At 38.6% G+C, this 22,242-nt stretch overlaps 1 protein-coding gene and 1 pseudogene across 23 annotated transcripts in view; one reads left to right on the top strand and one right to left on the bottom strand.

Moving 5' to 3' along the window:
* Window positions 1–22,242, top strand: part of TFDP2 (transcription factor Dp-2) — a 207,625-nt gene that overhangs the window by 159,686 nt on the left and 25,697 nt on the right. For all 23 annotated transcript variants that reach the window (XM_069563821.1, XM_069563788.1, XM_069563812.1 and 20 more), the window contains 3 exons: window positions 901–1,022; window positions 3,812–3,859; window positions 17,631–17,793. In XM_069563821.1, the coding sequence (XP_069419922.1) occupies window positions 901–1,022; window positions 3,812–3,859; window positions 17,631–17,793 (333 nt within the window). The remainder of the gene's footprint in view (window positions 1–900; window positions 1,023–3,811; window positions 3,860–17,630; window positions 17,794–22,242) is intronic.
* On the bottom strand, window positions 19,776–20,486 carry LOC138425768 (SAP domain-containing ribonucleoprotein-like; annotated as a pseudogene).

Raw genomic sequence — 22,242 nt, forward strand, 5'->3', positions numbered from 1 at the left:
CTTGTCTAGTGTTCCTTTTTTCTCATGAGGCAAATTTCTGAATGCCTTGTTTAATGATCCTTGGCATATTGTGAGGATCAGAATTCCCCGGCTGTCTGTCGGTATTTGTTGTGTTTTGTTTGACTATAGAATTAATTTATTGAAATAGTTTCCTAATCATTTGTATGTAGTAACATCTCCCCAGCCCCACTAATATTCCCATTCCCTGGAGCATGCCTTTATTTTATTTACTGTTTTTTGTGTATGTGTGTGAAAATAGGATTTTAGTAAAGTCCTTAATCTTAGTTCTATTCATTCCCTTTCTGGAGTCTGTCCATAGGAAATAGAAATTAAAGCCAAGATAATTTTACAAAAAGGTTTATCACAGCATTATTTGTAATACTGAATATTTGTAAAACTCTAATAATAAGAATGTTTTATGGTCTTTAAAATGTGTTTGAAGAATATTTAATGATATGAGGAAATGCTCTTAAAAAGAAACAGATAAAACTGCATCTATATAAGAATCCAAATTGTGTAATGTCTTTGCATATGTTTTGGACTGTGAAAATCTAATTTGATGTTATCCCAGTTCTAGTTAATCAAGTTCAACTAAAATTAGTTTTCATAATTCTAAAGCAAGGTTTTCATTCTTCTGATTTTTAAAATGTTGTCAGTCACCAGCTTAATCCTTCCCAATTGCTATTCACTTGCTGAAATCCACAGTGTACTTTGTATCAGTGTTAATACTTGTGCTTCAAGATCTTAGAATGTACAAGTGGGTCAAAGGTATTGCTTATATTTTAGATGATTGATATTAAGTACATTTTAGATAATAAGGTTTCCTCCTTATAAGCTTATTTTCTGCCTGTAGGCTTGCCGTAACAACTAAGAATAGTTTTCCTTGTTCTGACTTTACAGATTATAAGCACACCACAGAGACTAACCAGTTCAGGAAGTGTTCTGATTGGGAGTCCATATACCCCTGCACCAGCAATGGTTACTCAGACACACATAGCGGAAGCTACTGGCTGGGTCCCAGGGTAAGAGTGGTACTGCAAGTTACCATTTTTTAAAACTTTTTTTTAAAGTTCTGATCTTTTTTTGCTCACTGTCTTATCTTCTGTTCTTGTTTTATGGCTTTAAAAACTAGTATGTTTCCTTTAAGATCACCTGTTTATTTCATTTTATGTCCTAGCTATAAAATGGGTGTCTAGGATATAAAATGTGCATCTAGGATATAGCCTCTGGATCTTGGTTCCCTGACTAGGGATTGAACCCCTGTCCTCTGCAGTGGAAGCATAGAGTCTTAACCACTGGACCACCAGGGAGTTCCCTGGAACAACCATTTTAAACAGAAAAATAAAATAATAACTGAAACATCTTTCTTCAGCTCTGAAAGAAGACTGCTGTTTTTGATTTGACTTTTAGCCACTTTGGAGATGTAAAAACTGCATTTTATATTGTTTTAACACACATAAGAAAGGAGTTATGTATATGTGTGTGTGTGTTTAGAATTTCTTCTTGAAACTAGCATTTTTGTTTCATGTAAAACCAGAAAAAGAACTAGGAAAAAAAAGAGACCAAAATATATTAAAACTTTCATTGAGTTTTATCTTGATTCTTTTTAAAGCTGGGCAGTTAAATCAGTGTCCCTTCTTCATTACTCATTTGCTGCTTTTAATATCAGGTCTCTGCATGTTCCATCTTTACCTTAGAATAACCTTATTCAACCTTTTCCCCCTTCTTATCATTTTAGTATCTCATCCCTCCATAAAAGGAAATAGTAAAATAAGTGACTGAAAATTTTATTTTGTCCCTTTAGAAATTATTTCCAACGTGGCATACCACGCTGGTGGTTCTGTCATTGACTTACACCTGTGAGTTCTAATAAGCAAACAGTAAATCTTGGTTCAGTAAGAATATCCTTGCTTCAAGGATATTAAAGAAATGAATGAAATAACAATCCTGGCAGGGTGCTTTAAGTTACACACACACTCATTAGAGGCAAAAGGGTTGTGTGTGTGTGTGTGTGTGTGTGTTTAGTTGTGTCCAGCTCTTTAGAGGTGTGTGTGTGTGTGTGTGTGCGTGCGTGCATGCGTGTGCGTGCGTGTGTGTGTGTGTGTGTCTGCTTAGTCGTGTCCAGCTCTTTGTGACCCTGTGGACTGTAGCCTACCAGGCTCTTCTGTCCATGGAAATCTCCAGGTAAGAATATGGGAGTGGGTTGCCATTTACTTCTCCAGGGGATATTCCCTACCCATTGCATCTCTGCATTGGTAGGCAGATTCTTTACCCCTTGAGACATCGCTTCATATGTGTACATAATGTCTTTTCTATTATCAAGTAAGATGAAGTGACAGAATCACCTGTAATTCCATGGCCTTTCAGTTCAGTTCAGTCACTCAGTCATATCTACCTCTTTGCGACTCCATGGACTGCAGTACACTGCAGCTTCCTTGTCCGTCACCAACTCCTGAAGCTTGCTCAAACTCATGTTCATCGAGTCAGTGATGCCATCCAGCCATCTCATCCTCTGTCGTCGCCTTCTCCTCCTGCCTTCAGTCTTTACCAGCATCAGGGTCTTTTCCAGTGAGTCAGTTCTTTGCATCAGGTGGTCTAAGTATTGGAGTTTCAGCTTCAGCATCAGTCCTTCCAATGAATATTCAGGACTGATTTCCTTCAGAATTGACTGGTTTGATCTCCGTGCAGTCCACGGGACTCTCAAGAGTCTTTTCCAACACCATAGTTCAAAAGCATCAATTCTTCAGCACTCAGCTTTCTTTATAGTCCCACTTTCACATCCATACATACCTACTGGAAAAACCATAGCTCTAACTAGACGGACCTTGGTCGGCAAAGTAATGTCTGTGCTGTCTAGGTTGGTCATAACTTTCTCCCAAGGAGCAAGTGTCTTTGAATTTCATGGCTGCAGTCACCATCTGCAGTGATTTTGGAGCCCAAGAAAAGAAAGTCCATAACTGTTTCCGTTGTTTCCCCTATCTATTTGCCATGAAGTGATGGGACCAGATGCCATGATCTTCGTTTTTTGAATGCTGAGTTTTAAGCCAGCTTTTTCACTCTCCTCTTTCACTTTCATCAAGAGGCTCTTTGTTCCATCTTTAACAATAGCATGTTAAGTCCATAATAGCATGTTAAGTCCATAATAATAGCAATACCATGACCTTCATTCAGTCCTTAACAATATCCTCATATACATCTGCAAGTTAGGTTCGAGTTTTAATGAAAGCCAAGTCTCTGCCAGTAGTGCTGGCCTGCTTTGGAGATGACCAGGGTTTGGCTATTTTCAATAACTGGCTGTGCTTTATACTGCATGTAGTATGATTGTCTAATGTTTTTAAGAACCAGTCTTCCCAGAGTGAATAAACTTTTCTGTACCTTCTCATTTATTGTTTTTGTTTCATTGGTAGACACACAAGTCATGTCTGACTCTTTGTGACTCCATGTACTGTAGCCCACCAGGCTCCTCTGTCCATGGGATTCTCCAGACAAGAATACTGGAGTGGGTTGCCATTTCCTTCTCGAGGGGATCTTCTTCACCCAGGGATCAAACCTGTGTCTCCTGCAGGAAAGCCCTTCTCATTTATAAATTTGCAATATTTCTTCCTAGAGATTCGTTAAGCTCATTTCAAACCTATGACTGTTGTGATTTCTTGGGTCCAGTGACAAAATTTAAGTTCTGATTTTATGTACATATCTTTTGTAATTCTTAATTTTGTGTTTGGATATATATTCAGTGTGGAATTAGATCAGTTAAAATAAATTATTCATGAAGTAAAGTTCCTTATGCATTTTCTTTTTTTTTTCTTTTCAGTGATAGAAAACGGGCTAGAGAATTTATAGACTCTGATTTTTCAGAAAGGTGAGTAAAAGTTTTAAGTAATTTGTTCAAGAGATTCTATTGCATAGAGAGAGGTTTAGTACCCAGACTCTTAAGTAATGAGATGTTTTTCTTCATGTAACTTTAAGTTCATTAAATTTCAACTGTTATTTCATTCCACATTGAGTATTCTACTTCACTCATCATTGCATAAGTGTATTATGTTTATGTAGTTTCAGAAGATACTGTTCTGTGGGTAGCTTGGCTCTTGGCAGTTTGCTATTTAGCGCACTCCCTCCTTTGGGGAGATGAAGTGTTCTGCTAAAGTGACTATTCTTGATTACCTCAAAATATACAAACTTTAAAAACAAGTTTTCTTGAACACATTTAAAGATCATAGTAAATCCTCACTTCTTTTTTTTTTTAAAACCTTCCAGTTCTGTTGAGATATAATTAACATACAGCCCTGTATACATTTAAGGTAATACAGCACAGTAATTTGATTTGTTAATACGTTACATCATAAAGCAGTTATCACAGTAAGTTTAGTGAACCATCTCATATGGATATAAAATAAATACATAAAAATTTTTCTTGTGACAAGAACTCTTAGGATTTATTCTCATATATAACATACGGGGCTTCCCAGGTGGCGAGCTCACCTGCCAGTGCAGGAGACACAGGACATGAGGGTTCCACCCCTGGGTCGGGAAGATCCCCTGGAGGAGGAAATGGCACCCCACTCCAGTACTCCTGCCTGGAAAATGCCATGGATTGAAGAACCTGGTGGGCTACAGTCCATGGGATCACTAAGAGTTGGACACAACTGAGTGCCTATGCACACACACACATATAAAATACAGTCGTGTTAATTTACCATGTCGTACATTACATCTCCTTTCTTAAATAATACAAGTGTAGTGTAATCCTTCCTTAGACTGTTAGGACAGTGATTCTCAGTTCTAGGTGTGCAGCAGAATCACCTATGGTCTGTTGAGTAAACTATAATTGCTTACTAAATCAGAAACTCCAGGATTGAAACCTTATCACTTTAGGATCATTATTTGAACTCAGTATTTCACCCAAGTCACTATACTAAGTATCATATTAATGTCACATTATACTAAAATAAAACATAATCTCAGAGGCTGTTTAGATAAAACCTTGCCAGCAACACTTTCTAGATTGATTCTAGAGCTTTTTTAATTGCTTTTTTCCAACGATGTTTTAGTCTCCTTTCTCCTGTTAGGTCATCGGCTTTCAACACAGCTTTCTGTCTTTTCCAGTTTCTAGTTGCTACCTCAGATTTGTTGTACACTGAGAAACTACTTGGCCAGATGTGTTAGAATCCCATCTGAAATAAAAGTGAACGGGCCCCGAAGTGAAGACCTCGAGGCTGTGTTTTCAAATGTTTGTTTTCTTGCATGACACTAGCTCTGGTTTAGTTCCTTGCTGACCTTTGTTGTTCTCAGATCTTAACTGTTTTGAACAGATAAAATCATATCTGAGAAGCTGCTGTATTACATAGAACTGTATGGTGAGATGGTCTTTTCTCTCTAATGGGAATTCATTTTTCCAACTCATACTGTTTCATCTTCATGTTTAACCTGGGAAAGGGCAGCAGTACAACTTTTTAACCGTGTATTCGGCAGTGTTTACGGCCTTAAAATGGAACTGTTCACTTGTTATGATTGCCATCACCTGAGTATGCAAATAATACAAAAAAGCAAGGTTCTTTTTATTCTTCATAAGAGAGGAAACTCTAGAGATAGCGTATAGAAGTGCCAGACTAGGTTTGTTGCCATAACCATTGACTTGACTTCGCTTTTCTGCATTTGCTTCATGGGCCTTTTTTCCTAGTGCTTTCTATATTACTCTCCTTTTATTCTTTAATATAACTTTTCTGTATTGAATCCCATCCCCCCCCCAACCAAACCACCCAAATGACTACAGGTGGTTTTCTTCTTGTGTTATTGTTCTTACACTTATTCCTTTCCTCCAGATGAATGTGTTTTTTTATAATGCCGTAAAAAGTCTTGGGTTCCCTTTTCCCCCGTGCTAAGGTTCAAAAAGCCAGCTCTCAACCACAAACTAATCTCTTCACTTCTTCATTGTCTCTTTAGTGATTTAATCTCTCTATGGTGATTAAATACAGTAAGTCTTTTTGTTAGTGTTCCTTGGGGACATAGATTTATATATATAATACACATGCATACTTCCACATGGATATATACTATATAAGGTTTTTATCCTCATCTTACCACTTGACAGTACAACTTGAAGTATGTTTTACACAGCTCTTCCTTTGTTGAGTTCCTTTGCAAGACCAAGTCACTTTCTTAAGAAATCTTGTTGATAGGTAAAGGATCCATTGAAGGATTCTTGTTAGTTTTTTCTTTGTGTTCTGATCCACTGAACTTCTTTGCAAAGAGGTTGTAGAAATTGCTTTGAAAGCCCCCTTTCTGGTCTCGCCTGGAGTTTTGATCCTGAAAGATGTTTGTTCCCTTTTGTCTTTCTTCCTTGGACAGTCTGGTGGTGTCTTGCAAATACATCTCTTCCAAATAGGAAGTGTCCTATGTGAGAGTTCCCTGGGGGGAAGAAAGGTCCTGGGTGTTTGACAGATAGCAGCAATAGCCTACATGTGTTTACTTTATTTCTGTCTTCAAGGAATAGGATTTAGCACAGTGGTGTTTTTCTCTTCCTTTGTGCTCATATACTCTTTATATATATTTTATTCTGTTGGAATATAGGTAAAACTTTTATTTACAATAAACTAATTTAAACTCAGTCATGTCCGACTCTTTGCAACCCCATGGACTGTAGCCTACAAGGCTCCTCTGTCCATGGAATTTTGCAGGCAAGCGTATTGGAGTGGGTTGCCATTTCCTTCCCCAAATTTAAACTATAATAAACTAATAAAATCAATATAATTAATATCTGTACTGCTTTGACGATGTTTATGAAGTTGTCTGTTTATTCAACAAGTGTTTTGAATATCTGCTAAGTGTTGGTAAGTTCTAGGCATGGATGAGAATGATAAGCAAGATAGATAAGTCTCTGCCCTTGAAGAGCTTATATTTGGGGAGGAGGTGCAATAAAGAAGTAAGATAACTAGGTTGTGATAGGTGGTATGCAAAAAACTAAGAAGGACGATCTGTAGATAATTGGAAGGATGGTGGCTACCTTAGAAAGGCCTCTCTAAGGGGTGATGTTTGAATACAAGGAAGACAGGCTAGTTCCTTGAGGAGCTTGGGATTCTAGGCACAGGGAATGGCGAATGCAGAGCTCCCAAGTGAGGAACCAGGTTGTGATACTCAGGGAAGCACAGTGGCTTGGAGATCATGAGCAAGTCAGAGAGAGATACGAGATGAGGAGGGAGAGGTAGACACAGGTCAGAGTATGAAAGGCCTTGTAGGTCATGGTAGAGAATTTGGGTTTTATTCTAAACAGGATTTTAAGCAGGGAAGTAATGTGATCTGATTCATACTGACTGCTGAGAGGGATCTGGACTCTAAGGAGATAAGAGCAAAAGTGGAGAAATAAGTTAGAAGGCAGGAGGCAGTGACCTGACAGTGGAGATGGGAAAAAATAGGTAAATTTTGCAATTTGGAAACAGAATTTATTGATGGATTGAATGAAGGAAAGAGAAACAAAGGATGACTTGATTTTTTGCAGTAAGAGCTAGGTGAATACTGGTGCCATTAGCATTTACTGTAGTTAGGAATAGGTTTGGGGAGGAATTGAGTTTTGTTCTGGACACATGAAGTTTGAGAGGTTTTTCAATTTTCTATGTATGTATCAAGAGTATCAATTAGTGTAATCAGTAGTATCCTCAGTTTGGATGAGGCCAACCCAGGCCTGGATGACATAATGCAAGGTGGAGAAAGAGTGAAGATCTGTAAATAATAAACATTTCTTTCCCATTTCCCCTCTCCCTCACACAGTGGATATAAATACACAGGAAAATGGGATTTGGGTTGGATTTTTTCCCCTAAATTATGTTACTAAATTACTTTGCTGATTTAAATATTCTGGTTAACTTACTTTAATGAGAAAGGTAGTTTTTATTATATATTATGTGTAATTTCTTGTTTAAATGGGATAAAGAGACTAATAGAAATGATAGTGTTTACAGCCTGTGACCAAATTTTCATGTTATTTGGAAAGAGGGTTTGAGTGGTTCAGAGAGCTCAGGTTTGAGAAAATGTGTAAACTCTACTTTTAAGATTTTGAGGTAATTCCCTGGTGGCCCAGGAGTTAGGGCTATGTACTCTTACTGTCAAGGGCCTGGGGGTGATCTTTGGTTGGGAAACTAAAATCTCAAAAGCTGTACAGCACAGCCAAAAATAAATAAATAAAACTGGCCCACTTGAAAAATTTAGATAGGGAGCTTCTAGTTTGAGATGATGGATTGAATAGTCATTTTTAATCTCCAACTCATAAGATTCTGTTGAAATATTTTGTGTATTTAAAAAAAAAAAAAGGAAATCTCATAAATGCCATAAAACATGATAGAGGTGTAGGGTTCTCCAGGATTAGGAGATGAAGGCTGGTGTGATTATAAAGATGACAAGTGAAAGTGGACAAACCCATGTCCCAAAATACGCATGGGAAAAGTCAGATTGGGAGACAGAAGCTATTTTCACTTGCACTGACTTGGTGAGGTCCCAGGCCCAGAGTTGAGAGGCATAAAAAGTGAGAATGAATTGGTGGGGGAAGGACCGAGGATGATGAAATGACACCTATCCAAGGAGCACCTGGGCCAGTGGAACCTGCTCAACCCTCCAGATGGCCAGATGGCCTGTGCCCCGTCTCCACACACAGAAATTACATGTTGTGGCATAGATTATCCTTCCTTCCTTTTCATTGCCTGCCTGCCTTTTTATGTACAATATAACATTGTATGGATATATCGCATTTTTCCTGTATTTGTTCATTAATGATGGACATCTGAGTTGTTTCTCCATTTTAACTTCCCTTATGGCTCAGATGGTAAAAGCATCTGCCTGTAATGCAGGAGACCCGGGTTCAATCCCTGGGTCAGGAAGAGCCCCTGGAGAAGGAAATGGCAACCCACCCCAGTACTCTCAGCTGGAAAATCCCATAGATGGAGGAGCCTGGTAGGCTACAGTCCATGGGGTCGCTAAGAGTTGGACACAACTGAGTGACTTCACTTTCACTTTCTATTTTGGCTGTTATAAATGCTGCTGTAAACACTTGTGAACAAATCAGTTCTCATTTCTCTTGAATATATACCTAGGAATAAAATTACCTATGGCAATTCTTTCTTTAGCTTTTTGAGTAACTGTCAGTTATATTCCCACCAACAAAGGTTATGTCTCCAGCTCCTTACCAACATTTCCTATCCATCTGTTTTTATTTTAGCCATCCTTGTGAATGTGAAGTATATCTCATTTTGGTTTTAATTTGCAGTTCATAGTGGTTGATGATGTTAAGCATTTTTTCAAGTGTTTATTGGCTGTTTGTATATCTTTTTATTTTCCTAGTACAAATATTTTATGAGTAATTTCTGGCAGTTTCTAACCACTGGAGTATATTGCACAATAAACCACATCATATTTTCCAGGAAGAAAAAAAAAACACTAAATATGAATAGTAATGACATCACCTACTGAATTAGGACAGTTAAAATTTGCTTCAAATATTCCTTTGTGGGAAGGGACACCACACTTTCACTCAGTTAAGAGAAATATTTTTAGAGTCTGGAGATCTTTTGTGGGTTTTTGTTTTTTAAAATCATGCCATGAATTCATAGGGAGTGGGTTCTGGCAGCTCCAGCTCTCTCCCATTAGTTCTCAGAAAGTGTGCCTTTCTGGGTGGAGCAGGCTGGTGCATCAGTTGATCCCAAGTACCTTTTTTGACTTTTTTCTTTTTCTCATCACTTTCCTTCACATGTTTCTGGAAGCTCTCTCGGCCATTAGAGTGCTTAATTTGCTCCATGTGCTCAGTCATTCTTTGGGCAAGCGTCTTGCCCTTAACTTGCTGGTTTGTTTACAACAATGGCAACAGCATGCTGGACAGCATGGCGGCCTCTTCCAGTGTCGCTGTGGTGGCGTTTGTGGGGAATTGCTTTGTGAACAGTGCCCATTCCTTTGATGTCTACAAGGTCATATTTCTCGTAGAGTCTCAAGTTTGTGGCCAAAGGAACAACTCCGTGTTTTCTGAAAAGCCTAGAGAACAGAGCAGATGCCTCTCGTCTTTCCTTTTATGTTGGTCATTTCGGCAGATTGCTAGCAAGATGGCATTCCAGCTTAAAGGAAGGCTAAATATCTTCTTTGAAGAACTCTATTGAGATCTTTTGGTTTGTTGGTGGTGCTGGTTTTGTTATTGAGTCATAAGAATTCTTTATGGGTTATAGATACAAGACTGTTGTCGGATATATGGTTTGCAAAAAAGTTCTGATCTCTGGACTGATTTTTCACCTACAGGAAGCACAGAACTTTCAAAATTTGACTGTGTTTATCTTGTTTATATTTTCTCGTGGTACTTATGTTTTTGGTATCATATCTTATTTTAAGAATTGCGAAGTCCCAAGATCATAAAGACTTAACACCAATATTTTTAACAGGTTTATGAGTTTTGTGCTTACATTTAGATCTTTGACCCATTTTGAGTTAATTTTTGTAGCCTGTGACATTTTAAAGTTTATTTGTTTAATATAACTCAAAAGCATATAGAAGATCTGTGAAAATGTAGACATTTTAATAACATTTTTTCAACCATTTGAATTTCTAAAATAAGCCTGGTTTTAAGTTTATTATTTCAAATTATTAGCTAAATTTAAAAAGTACACTCTGTATTATTTTGTTCTTAACCCTCATTTTGTGATGGGGAGTCAAGCATTCCTGAACTATTTTTGTCAAGAAAAGGCACATCTTCTCTGAATGTGGTAGCAGTAATAGTAAGCCAAATGTGACAATGAAAGTAATTTAAAGAATGAAGAACAAGAAAGTTTGTTTTGCTCAGAAGCATAATCCCTTGTATACTGAGTTGGTTTTTTGAAAGTAATTAATTACAAAATGCTGGAAACCTCAGCATATTATTTTATAGATGCATAAAAGCCATCAACCCTTAAACATAAAAGACAATGAAACATAAATTCAAAACCAAAACAACAAAAAACCACTGAGAAAATAGATTAATAAATTCAAAACGTATAAACAAACACTGAGAAAATACATTATTGTGCGTCTATCACCACTATCCATCTCCAGAACTTTTCCACCATCCCCTACTAGAAACCCATACCTATTAAGGAACATCTCTTCACTCTCTCCTCTTGCAGTCTCTGGGAACCATAGTTATACTTTCTGTCTCCATAAATTTGACAGTTCTAGGTAGCTCGTATAAAAGAAATCATATGATATTCATCTGCTGATGGACATTTAGGTTTTCACCATTTGACTATTATGAATGTTGCTGGTATGAGTGTGGGTGTACAAACATCTGTTTGAGTCCCCTACTTGAAATTTCTTTGCATATACACCCTGAAGGGGAATTGCTGGATCATACGGTAATTATATACTTTGTTTTTGTGGAAGCACCATAGTATTTTCTGTAGAGACTGCACCACTTTTACGTTCCCACCAGTGGTGGGTGCATGAAGGGTCCAATTTTTCCATGCCCTCCCAGTGCTTATTGGCTGGGGTTTTCTTTGTTTGTTTTGTTTAAAGTCATCCTAATGTGTGTGAATGATATCTCATTGTGGTTTTGTTCTGCGTTTCCCTAATGATTAGTGATATTGAACATCTTTTCATGTACTTATTGGCCATTTGTATATCTTCTTGGAAGAAATGTCTGCTCAAGTCTTTTGTCCATTTTGAGTTGTTTTTTGTTGTTGTTGTTAAGTTCTTCATCTAGCCTTTAACTTGTAAAATTCTTTTACTGGAGGCATTGTACACTTAACTTTGAAAAAAGTGGTTTACAGGTTTGGTTGTAGGACCAAGTCCCCTATCTGTACTGGAGGTATCAGCTGTCCTTAATTCGGTTGAATTAGATGTAAATGTTGATTGGTTTGGCATGATGATCCACCAGCCTTCCAAAGGTGCGGCTTCATTTCTTGATTCAGCCACTGTTGAGGTGTATCCTTCGGTTGTATTGCTTATGAAACTTCATTTAGTGTGTTAATCTGTAGGTCTATCCACGTTGCTGCAGATGTCATCTTTTCATTCTTTTTTATGTCTGGTTATATTCTGTGAGAGATGATGAGAGCCTGAACTAGGGTCATGGGAAGAGAGAGAAGAATTCAAGAGCTCTTTAAGACAAGACTTAGATTACATTTGATAGAATTTGATTAGATAGAAAGGATTAGGATGACTCTGTTGTTTCTGTTTCAGGCAGTTGGGTGAATGCTATCACTCATCTAGATGAGAACTGCAGTAGGATCAGAAGTTACGTATTGGCATGTTGAGTTCCCCGTTGTATTTTTAATATGTTATTGTGATGTATAAAGACCCCTACCTAGAAAATTTTAAACTTCTCCTCTATTATATCTCAATCTTCTTTTTTCCATATCAAGAATCCTGACTTTTAAGGACATTGAGGATGAAAAGGACGATAGAATTAGTGTATATGGTAATTACTCATTGACTTTATCCCATATTATATGCTTAATAGTCCCAAATAATAATAATAATGTAACCTAATGTGATTGTGCATACTAAGCTGCTTCAGTCGTGTCCAGCTCTTTGCAACGGTATGGACAGTAGCCTGCCAGGCTCCTCTGTCCGTGGATTTCTCCAGGCAAGAATACTGGAGTGGGTTGCCGTGCCCTCCTCCAAGGTATATTCCTGATTCTCAGGGTATCTTCCTGACCAGGGTTCGAACCCTCATTTCTTAAGTTTCCTGCATTGGCAGACAGGTTCTTTACCAGCACCACCTGTGAAGCACTGAAAACATTAAAAATTTTTCTGTATATGTTCTCTCCATTCTTTTCTCATTTTTCTAATAATCATAGGTAATAGTCCTATAGTGTTGAAGCATACACCTATTTATACACTATACTATATGCCTCTTAGCTCTCACTTAATCTTAACGTCTACAGTTAACTGTACATAAATTTCTCACAAGACCTTTATGTCAGTGTTTCTCTAATCATTTTGACTGTCTCAGTCAGTTTTGCTGAATATAAAAATTCTTGGCTCATACTTTGTTGGAGTTTCTTAAATGCCTTAATTTTCTTCTAGTGTAACAGCTTGCTCTTGGAAAATCTGATACTCTTTTTTTTTTTTTTTCTAAATGTCTAAATAATTTTTTTCTTTGAAATCCAGCAATTTTACTAGAATCTTTTGGTCTTTGTCATTCTGGGTTGATATAGTCTCTTTTCTTCTTTTATTTCATAAACATTTTCTTGACTTAGCAGCACTTAGTATTTATTCTCTTCCCTTGCCTTGATTTTCTTCTTCAGAAACTCTTATTGTCCATATATTCTTTGCCTACCTTCTGTGTTTTTCATTTGCTCTTGAATGTCAATTGTGGGAGTCACATGGGCTAGACTGTTGCAACCTCCTCAGTCTTTATTTCAGCCTCCTACACTCAGCTGGTATGGAAGAGGGCAGAACTTCTCATTTCAACTGGTGCTCTCAAATTGGCCTGTTCTTTCTAGCAAATTCTTGTTAGTTCCATTAAATGCCGCTCGATTGAGTATTATTTTTCTACCAACACAGACACTACTGTGTAAGCCTTTGGCCCCAGTTTGTAATCTGGGGTGGGTCGAAGGTACCTTGTCAGTTAGTTTTGTTATAAACGTTGTCAAGGGGCTCAGGCTTTGCTGTTTACTTGCTCTGTTTTTTATGGGGATTTGGAGAGTTTGAGAACTATGCTGCTGTTGCTGTCTTTCCACACTCTCTTAAAACTGGAGATGTGTATGTGTGTGTGTGTTTACAGTCTATATGACTCAGAATTTAAATAAATTGTTAAGTCATTTATAGCCTGTAGATTTTCCCTCTGTATTTTTCTCACTTTTTCCCTTCCAAATTATTAGCTGAAGAAACCACATTATATGTCCTGAATAAAAATTCTAAAGATTTTGCGTATCGCATCTCTTTTTTTAAATTAATTGATTGATTGATTTCTGGCCGCTGCTGGGCTTCAGTAGTTGCAGCAGGTACACAGGGCCAGCCACTCTGAGGCATGTAGGATCGTCCCTTACCAGAGATAGAGCCCATGCCCTGCATTGGCAGGCAGACTCTCAACCCCTGGGCCTCCAGGGGAGTCCCGCAGCATCTCTTTAGTACAGGCTAACATGTTCGTCTGTCTTCAGTGTCTCCTTTAAACTGGAAGGTGGGTCTTGTGTTGTGACCATATTCAGGTTCCATGATAGGCTGTACACTTGAAAAACAAACACCTGAATGGGCCAGGTCAAGGAAAGCAAGTAATACAGGATCAGAAGCACTGAAGTGAGAAACTCCAGTTGCAAAGCTGACATTGCAAAATAGGCAAATCCATCGAAACAGAAAGTAAAACAGTGGTTGCCAAGGGCTTGAGCACAGGCGGGTGGGGAGTGACTGCTTATGGGGACAGAATTTCTTTTTAAGGTGGAGAAATTAGGTTGTGGTGATGGTTGTGTAACTCTTGAACAAAACCACTGAATTTTATACTTGAAAAGATGAAGTTTATGGTGAGTGAATTGTATTTCAATAAAGCCGTTACCTTGAAAAAGAAAGTTAGATTTGAAAAGGAAAGAGAGTATTGCCTAATCGCTGGGGCTGATAAGAACTGGATGCAGGTGCTGATAGGTTTATAAGTGGCCTCTCCCACTGGCTGTAGACCTAGGTATTATTCTACTGTCTACTGAATATACCCATTTGGATATTCTATAGGCATGTCAAACTCAACCTCATCACTGCCCAATAGAATGTAATACAAGCCACATGTGAGTTTTAATTTTCCAGCATTCAGTTTAAAAAGTAAACTGGAATATGTGAGACTGATGTTACATCTTTTATTTAATCTAGTATATCTAAAGGGTAATTAATAGAAAAATTATACCTTCATCTCTCATATAGGTCTTTGAAATTAACAGCATACTTGATTGAGACTTGTCCCATTTCAGGTGTTTGATAGCCACAAGTAGAATATGCCCAGAGTATTAGACAATGCAAGTGAAAAGGTTTAACATGAAATTCATGAATTCGTTCCAAATTCCTCTATCTCAGTAATGACCCCTCCTTTTAAGGATTATTGCCCTGTTTCCCTCTTCCTTACCATCCACAGCAGTCAGTCACTTAGTTCTGCTGATTTTTATCTTTAACATTTTTGCAAATCCATCTCTCCTTATCTAGTCCTACCAGTTGCTCGAATTCCAGGACTCAGCATTGCTTGCTTGGACCATTACAGTAACCTGTCCAATGAGTCTTCCTGTTTCTGCTTCTGCCCTCCATAAATTACTCGGCAGCCAGAATCTCTGCCTCACTGAAAATTTTACCATGCCACTCCACCCCTCAATACCACTGAGTGCTATAACAGTATTTCAGTAGTAGTCTGTGATCCACAGTGAATACATAGAGAGGATTCTTTTGGGAATGCAGGGAAAGAAAGTAGATATCTTCCCTTACTCTTTTGAAAAGAACATTTAGCATCTATTTCTTAGTGGACATAATGCTTTAGAACAGGTAAATAACTTACAAATGAATGTAATTCTACTGATGGAATATGATGAAGTCTAGGTTCCTCTGCACAGCAGACTCCCCATTTCCCTCCAGCCTCTGCTTTTGGAAGCTTGACTATTTTAGATATTTCATACAAGTGAAATCATGCAACACTGGTCCTTCAGTGACTGGTTTATTTATTTCACTTAGCATGATGTCCTCCAGGTTCATCCACGTTGTCACATACGGCAGAATTTTTTTTTCAAGGTTGAATAATATTTTGTTGTATATATATAAATATGTCTGTATGTCTGTGTGAATATATATGTATACACATACATTTTCTTTATCCATTCATCCATCTATGGATATTTGAGTTTTCCTTGTCTTGGTTCAGTTCAGTTCAGTCGCTCAGTCACGTTCAACTCTTTGCGACCCCATGAACCACAGCACGCCAGGCCTCCCTGTCCATCACCAGCTCCTGGAGTCCACCCAAACTCAGGTTCATTGAGTCGGTGATGCCATCCAACCATCTCATCCTCTGTCGTCCCCTTCTTCTCCTGCCTTCACTCTTTCTCAACATCAGGGTCTTTTCCAATGAGGCAGCTCTTCGCATCAGGTGGCCAAAGTATTGGAGTTTCAGCTTCAACGTCAGTCCTTCCAGTGAACACCCAGGACTGGTCTCCTTTAGGATGGACTGGCTGGATGAATAAAGCTGCAATGAACTTGACAGATACCGCTTTGATACCCTGACTTCATTTCTTTTGGATATGCCCAGAAATGAGATTACTGACTTCTATGGTCGTTCCATTTTTAAGTTTTTGAGGAACCTCCATATTTTTTTCCGTAGCAGTTATACCATGTTACGTTCCCACCAACAGTGTACAAGGGTTCTAATTTCTATACCCTCACCAACACTTGTAATCCTTTTTTAAAAGTAAATAGTCATCCTAACAGATGTGGGGATAGTGTCATTGTGGCTTTGATTTGTATTTCTCTTATGAGTAGTGATGTTGAACACCATTTCATATAACTGCTGGTTATAACTGATCATTTGTGTGTTTTCATTGAAGAAATGTCTATCCATGTCCTTTGCCTGTTTTTTGTGTTACATGTTTTACTATTGAGTTGTAGGAGTTTCTTAGATATTTCAGATATTAACCACATATCACATAAAGGGTTTGCAAATATTTTCTCCCTTTCCACAGATTGCCTTTTCTTTCTGTGGGTTGTTTTCATTGATTCTTACTGCAGGAATCTTCCTCCTTTAGGTTAGACTAGATACCTCTCTTACCAATTCCCATAAAGCATTGTGAATAACTCTGACCTGGCACTTACCTTAATATACAGGAATTATCTGTCATTATATATTAGTTTTGCCTCTCTTTCAGCCTTAGGATTCACTGAGGGAAAGGATTTTGTATCAGTTACTGTTTTTGTTCTTCTAGCCCCTAATACACACAGTTTCTAGCATATAATTGGTACTCAGATATTAGTAGAACTAAACTACCTCTGAAATTTTAATGATTGCATTATCAAAGGTTTGGCCTAGGCATTAACCTAACTTAGGATAACTGAAGATGTAGGTCCATTACTAACACCAATAACTTCTCTTTTTTAAATTAATTAATTTATTTAAATTGGAGGCTAATTACTTTACAGTATTGTAGTGGGTTTTGCCATACATTGACATGAACCAGCCATGGGTGTACATGTGTTCCCCATCCTGAACCCCCTTCCCACCTCCCTCCCCACCCAATACCAATGACTTCTGATTTAAAATTGAGTAGATAACAGAACTCTAGAATAGTGGTACTTTTAATTTTAGGTGGGGGGAAAAGTCTATAGCATACGTAGAATGCAAAAAGATAAGTATTAGGAATATAAACTCTGCATGGGCAGAGTTTTTGTCCACTGTTTTCACAAGTCTTCTAATGTGTAGAACAGCATCTGATACTTAATAGTAAGTAACTGGTCAGTATATATTTAGGCAAAAATGAGTGAGCATAAAAAGGCACTCTTGCTGCACACTTTATTAGGCTTTTAAGGTAAAGCATTTTAAAACATTTCCTTATCTCTAATTCAATGTAAAATTGAGCACTGGGAACAAAAAATCAAATTCCTGTCTTCTCACATTAGTGTATAGTTTTATAAAGGAAGTCTCTAGTAAGTATAATGGAGTATAATTTTATTTTCTCTTTTAGCAAACGAAGCAAAAAAGGAGATAAAAATGGAAAAGGCTTGAGACATTTTTCAATGAAAGTGTGTGAGAAAGTTCAGCGGAAAGGTACAACGTCATATAATGAAGTAGCTGATGAGCTGGTGTCCGAGTTCACCAATTCAAATAACCATTTGGCAGCTGATTCGGTAGGTAGATCATGCCCTTGATGTTGACTGTGAAAGTGGTGCAGCGGTGTACTTCTCTGGATTGTCTATGTCAAATTGAGGACCCAGACAAGCAAGGGTTTCATGTTATCTATTGGGGAATTCTGTTGTTTTGATTTTTTGTTGTTTTGTTTTGAAAAGGATTGTTACTTATTTAAACATAAAGGTGGACAAGTATTTTTAAAATATCTTTGGGGGTTATTGAAGGAACATACTTTTTAAAAAGTGTACTTTTTATTTTTGAATGACTTTAGATACATCTGAAGCTTTCAGTGTTTTAAGTCAGTAAGAAAATTTTATTTATAATTGAAAAAATACTACATGAACATGTTTATAGAAATTCATTTGTACCAAAGACTGTATAATAAAAAATTTTTCTCTTCTACCATAGACTCTAATCTGACTCCGCAAGGCACTGTTCACTATTACCAGATTCTTGAGTATCATTCCAGAAATTCTTTATGCACCTATATAATAAAATTTGTTATTTTAAACATAAATATGGTTGTGCTTTGCATGCTTCATTCTTAATTTTATTTTCTTAGTAATATATCTAGAGCCTCATTTTTAGCACATAAAAATCATTCTCATTTTTTTTTAAATGGAGATAAATTTACGTGCAGGGAGGGAAATGTACATGTCTTAAGTGTACAATTAAACTGTTAAATTATTTTTTTATTTATTGTGGCTAGTTTACATACAATAAGATGTATTCAAGTGTAAAATTCAGTGAGTTTTGACATATGTATGCACCCATGAAGCCACCACCATGATCAGGACACAAAATGTTTCCATCCTTCCCAAAGCCTCTGCCTTTTGTAATCCATCCCTCCCTCGCCTCTAGCCCCAGTCAGCTGCTGATATACTTTTTATAAATCAGTTTGCATTTAACTTAAATGTAGTCATACTTTACATATTCCAAACAATATTAAATAATAGTAGTAACTCTAGTCATATTGAATCTTCACTTCTTAACGTTAGTGGAAATATTTATAGTTTTGCAGCCTTAATTGTGATAAAAGTTTAACTTGATTTTTTTCTTAATGAACATTTCTTTTTTCTTAATTTAAAAAAAGTCAGAAATGAAGTTGAATTTAATCAATTCTGTCAGGAAGATAGCTTCCTGACATTTTAGGATTTTTACAGTGGTATTCATGAATGAAACTGGTGGGGTTATTTGCTTTTGTTTTTATAATCTTTGCAATTTTTTTTAAATAACGTTTTTTCCTTTATTCTGCAGTTGAGTAGCTCAGATGGTAAAGAATCTGCCTGCAATGCAGGAGACGCAGATTTGATCCCTGGAGAAGGGACTGGCAACCCACTCCAGCATTCTTGCCTGGAGAATTACATAAACAGAGGAGCCTACTGGGCTACAGTCCATGGGGTCACAAAGAATTGGACATAACTGAGCAACTGATGCTTTCACATTCACATATGAGATTCCCAAACACACCACTTGGTTTTTGCTTCTGACTCTGTTATTCTTTCAGTGTCCATGTCACGTAGTTATTTCTCCCAATAGCATAGTTTGACCCTTATCCAGTGGGTACACATAGACCCTCATAGACCCTGGCTTTCCAGCATTGGGACCTTGGTGCTCCCTTCTGACCGCACCTTTATCTTTCTGTGCTGGGACTCTGCCTCCTTGATCCTGTTGCCCTTGAGGTATCCTTAGGCCAGGAATGTCAAACATGTTATGTGTCAACCCTGAGTAAATACATGAGCTACTTGGACCTTAGGGCCGAGGATAAGGAGGCAGACTGTACCTGGTTTTGTTTTGTTTTTTTTTTAACAAGCAAAATAATAATTAAAAAACAACAACACAACAACAAAACCCTTAAAGTTGGAACTGCAATAAGTCAAACTGCTGCTGGAGTTCACAGATGTACCCAGGGTACATTCTCCCTCATTGCAAGGCAGGACCTAGGCACAGAACTGTGCATTTAGGTATATATGTGACCAGGAAGAGTCAAAGAGGTGGAAACCACTGGAGAACAGAAAGCATCAGAAGTTTTTCATCAGGCAATTCCCGAGTGCTCTGCTCTTTTCCTCTTCTTTGCCTCTGTATCCTCTGTGGTTCCTGTTCCAGCTGAACTTGTGACAATCCCAAATTGCTCCTTCCTCTTTTTCAGCTTTTCGTCATCCTCCGACTTTCTGGAGATTGAAGAGACATTCAAACCAAACCTTTGAGTTCTTTCTTTTAGCTTATCCAGGTTAACCATAGGCTTGGTGTCAGATGACAGGCCTTTTGATGGAACTGGAGAAATCCCAAATCTAGCTGCCCGCGCAGCTTTCTTACTCTCCAAACTCACAGGTACATTGAATCGTTCAGCTTTCTTCTGCATCCTCTCAGTCTGTGGTATTTCAGATGTAATTTTTACCACTTTTTTCTCTGACATCAACAGTTTTTTCAGGAGGTTCTTCCTCTTTGACAGGCAGTTCTAAGGGCTTCATCTCCCAGTACATCTTCATTTGCCTCCTCTTTACCATGCTCTTCAAGATATGCCTGGAGCCTGTTGATGAGATCTTGTTTTATTCCCTTGGTCTCCAAACCACGAGCAAGACACTCCTGCTTTAGTTCAGCAAGCTGAGAAAAAAGAATAAACCATTCCTTAATTTACAGAATGAACCTTCAGCTTATGAAGCTCCACCGTCTCAGTCGCCATCTTGTTACCCCTCCCCGTGCCTGGGTTTTATTACAAAGAGTGGTGTGCTTGATTAGTGATGTCTGCCATGGGAACACCCACTAGACACATGTCCGGAATGAAGATAGTGGGAGAAGAGGCTACAAGCTGCCCTGGTTCAGAAAGGGACAAGCTGTATGTTCCATCCTTGTCTTAGGTGGTTGTGCTGTTTACCAGGTTGCATTCTCTCTTTGGCCAGGTGGCTGGGGAGGCAAGCTGAAGGCCATGAAGCTTCAAATGGCTTCCCCAGGGCCTGGAGGGAAGAGCATAAGCCCCAAGCTAACAGGAACCTGGCAGGGGAGCCCATGCAGGGCCCTCCAGGGGTCTACATGCTGCAGGCCGTCCTGGCATTGGCTCCTTATCCTCTGGAGTCAGATTCATCCAGGCAGAGCCAGCTGGTCAGCTTCAAAGAGTTAGGTGCAACTCGGAGGTGAAAATACATTTCCATGGCATTATACACAGAAATAACCTTAATCTCTGGGTAAACTCTCAAAAATTCCCAGTCCAGACTAAAATGGTTTATTGCCTGTGTGCTACTGAGAAATCAAAATAGAGTATTAGTTTGACTTTAATCAGAGACATTACTTTGCCAACAAAGGTCCGTCTAGTCAAGGCTGTGGTTTTTCCAGTGGTCATGTATGGATGTGAGAGTTGGACTATAAAGAAAGCTGAGCGCAGAAGAATTGATGCTTTTGAACTGTGGTGTTTAGAAGACTCTTGAGAGTCTCTTGGGCTGCAAGGAGATCCAAGCACATCCTAAAGGAGATCAGTCCTGGGTGTTCTTTGGAAGGACTGATGTTGAAGCTGAAACTCCAATACTTTGGCCACCTGACGCGAAGAGCTGACTCATTGGAAAAGACCCTGAAGCTGGGAAAGATTGGGGGCAGGAAAAGAAGGGGACAACAGAGGATGAGATGGTTGGATGGCATCACTGACTCAATGGACATGGGTTTGGGTGGACTCCGGGAGTGGTGATGGACAGGGAGGCCTGATGTGCTATGGTTCATGAGGTTGCAAAGAGTCGAACAGGACTGAGCGACTGGACTGAACTGAACTGAACTGACTTTAATCAAATTCCACAATGAAGGCACACTGCTTTGGAAAGCACTGCCTCAGGAGAAAATACAGGGTGTGTGTAAAAGAATGTTTCTAGAAAATACAAAGGGCACCAAACATGACCCCAGTTACCTTCCACACCTCTCCATGCCCCAGGCAGGGGCACTGCTTCCCCCAGGGGACTCGGGGCATGTCGGTGCTAGTGAGTGTGTCCAGGTGCCTCTTGAGCCCTCTGCTTTCGGCTTGTGAGTTTGGGATGCTTTCTTCAGGATCCTGTCCATTTGCCATTTCTGCATCTCCTCGAAGGCCAACTAGGCGGAAGTACCCTTGTCCCAGGCCACACTGCTTCTTGTTCTTTGTATTTTTTGGCCACACCCTGTGGCATGTGGGAGCTTACCGTCCTGACAAGGGTTTGAACCTGCACCCTTTGCATTAGACATTCAGAGTCTTAATCACTGGACCACCAGGGAGGTCCCTCCTCCTTGTTGTTTATACTAATTCCCATCGCTTCCTTAAGTTTGCCTTGTCTTTGTCCTATTCCTTCTTCTGCTTGATCACGCCGAACTCTGCGATGCCTTTTGGATTCAAGAGCCCACTTTTAACCTGCTTCCCAGCCTCCATGGCACCTGTTTGCAATCAGTACCATCTTTGCAGTTTTGATAAGTAGTGTCATGCTGGCTTTATAAACTGA

The sequence above is a fragment of the Ovis canadensis genome, chromosome 1, assembly GCF_042477335.2.
Source record: "Ovis canadensis isolate MfBH-ARS-UI-01 breed Bighorn chromosome 1, ARS-UI_OviCan_v2, whole genome shotgun sequence".
NCBI classification, from domain to species: domain Eukaryota; kingdom Metazoa; phylum Chordata; class Mammalia; order Artiodactyla; family Bovidae; genus Ovis; species Ovis canadensis.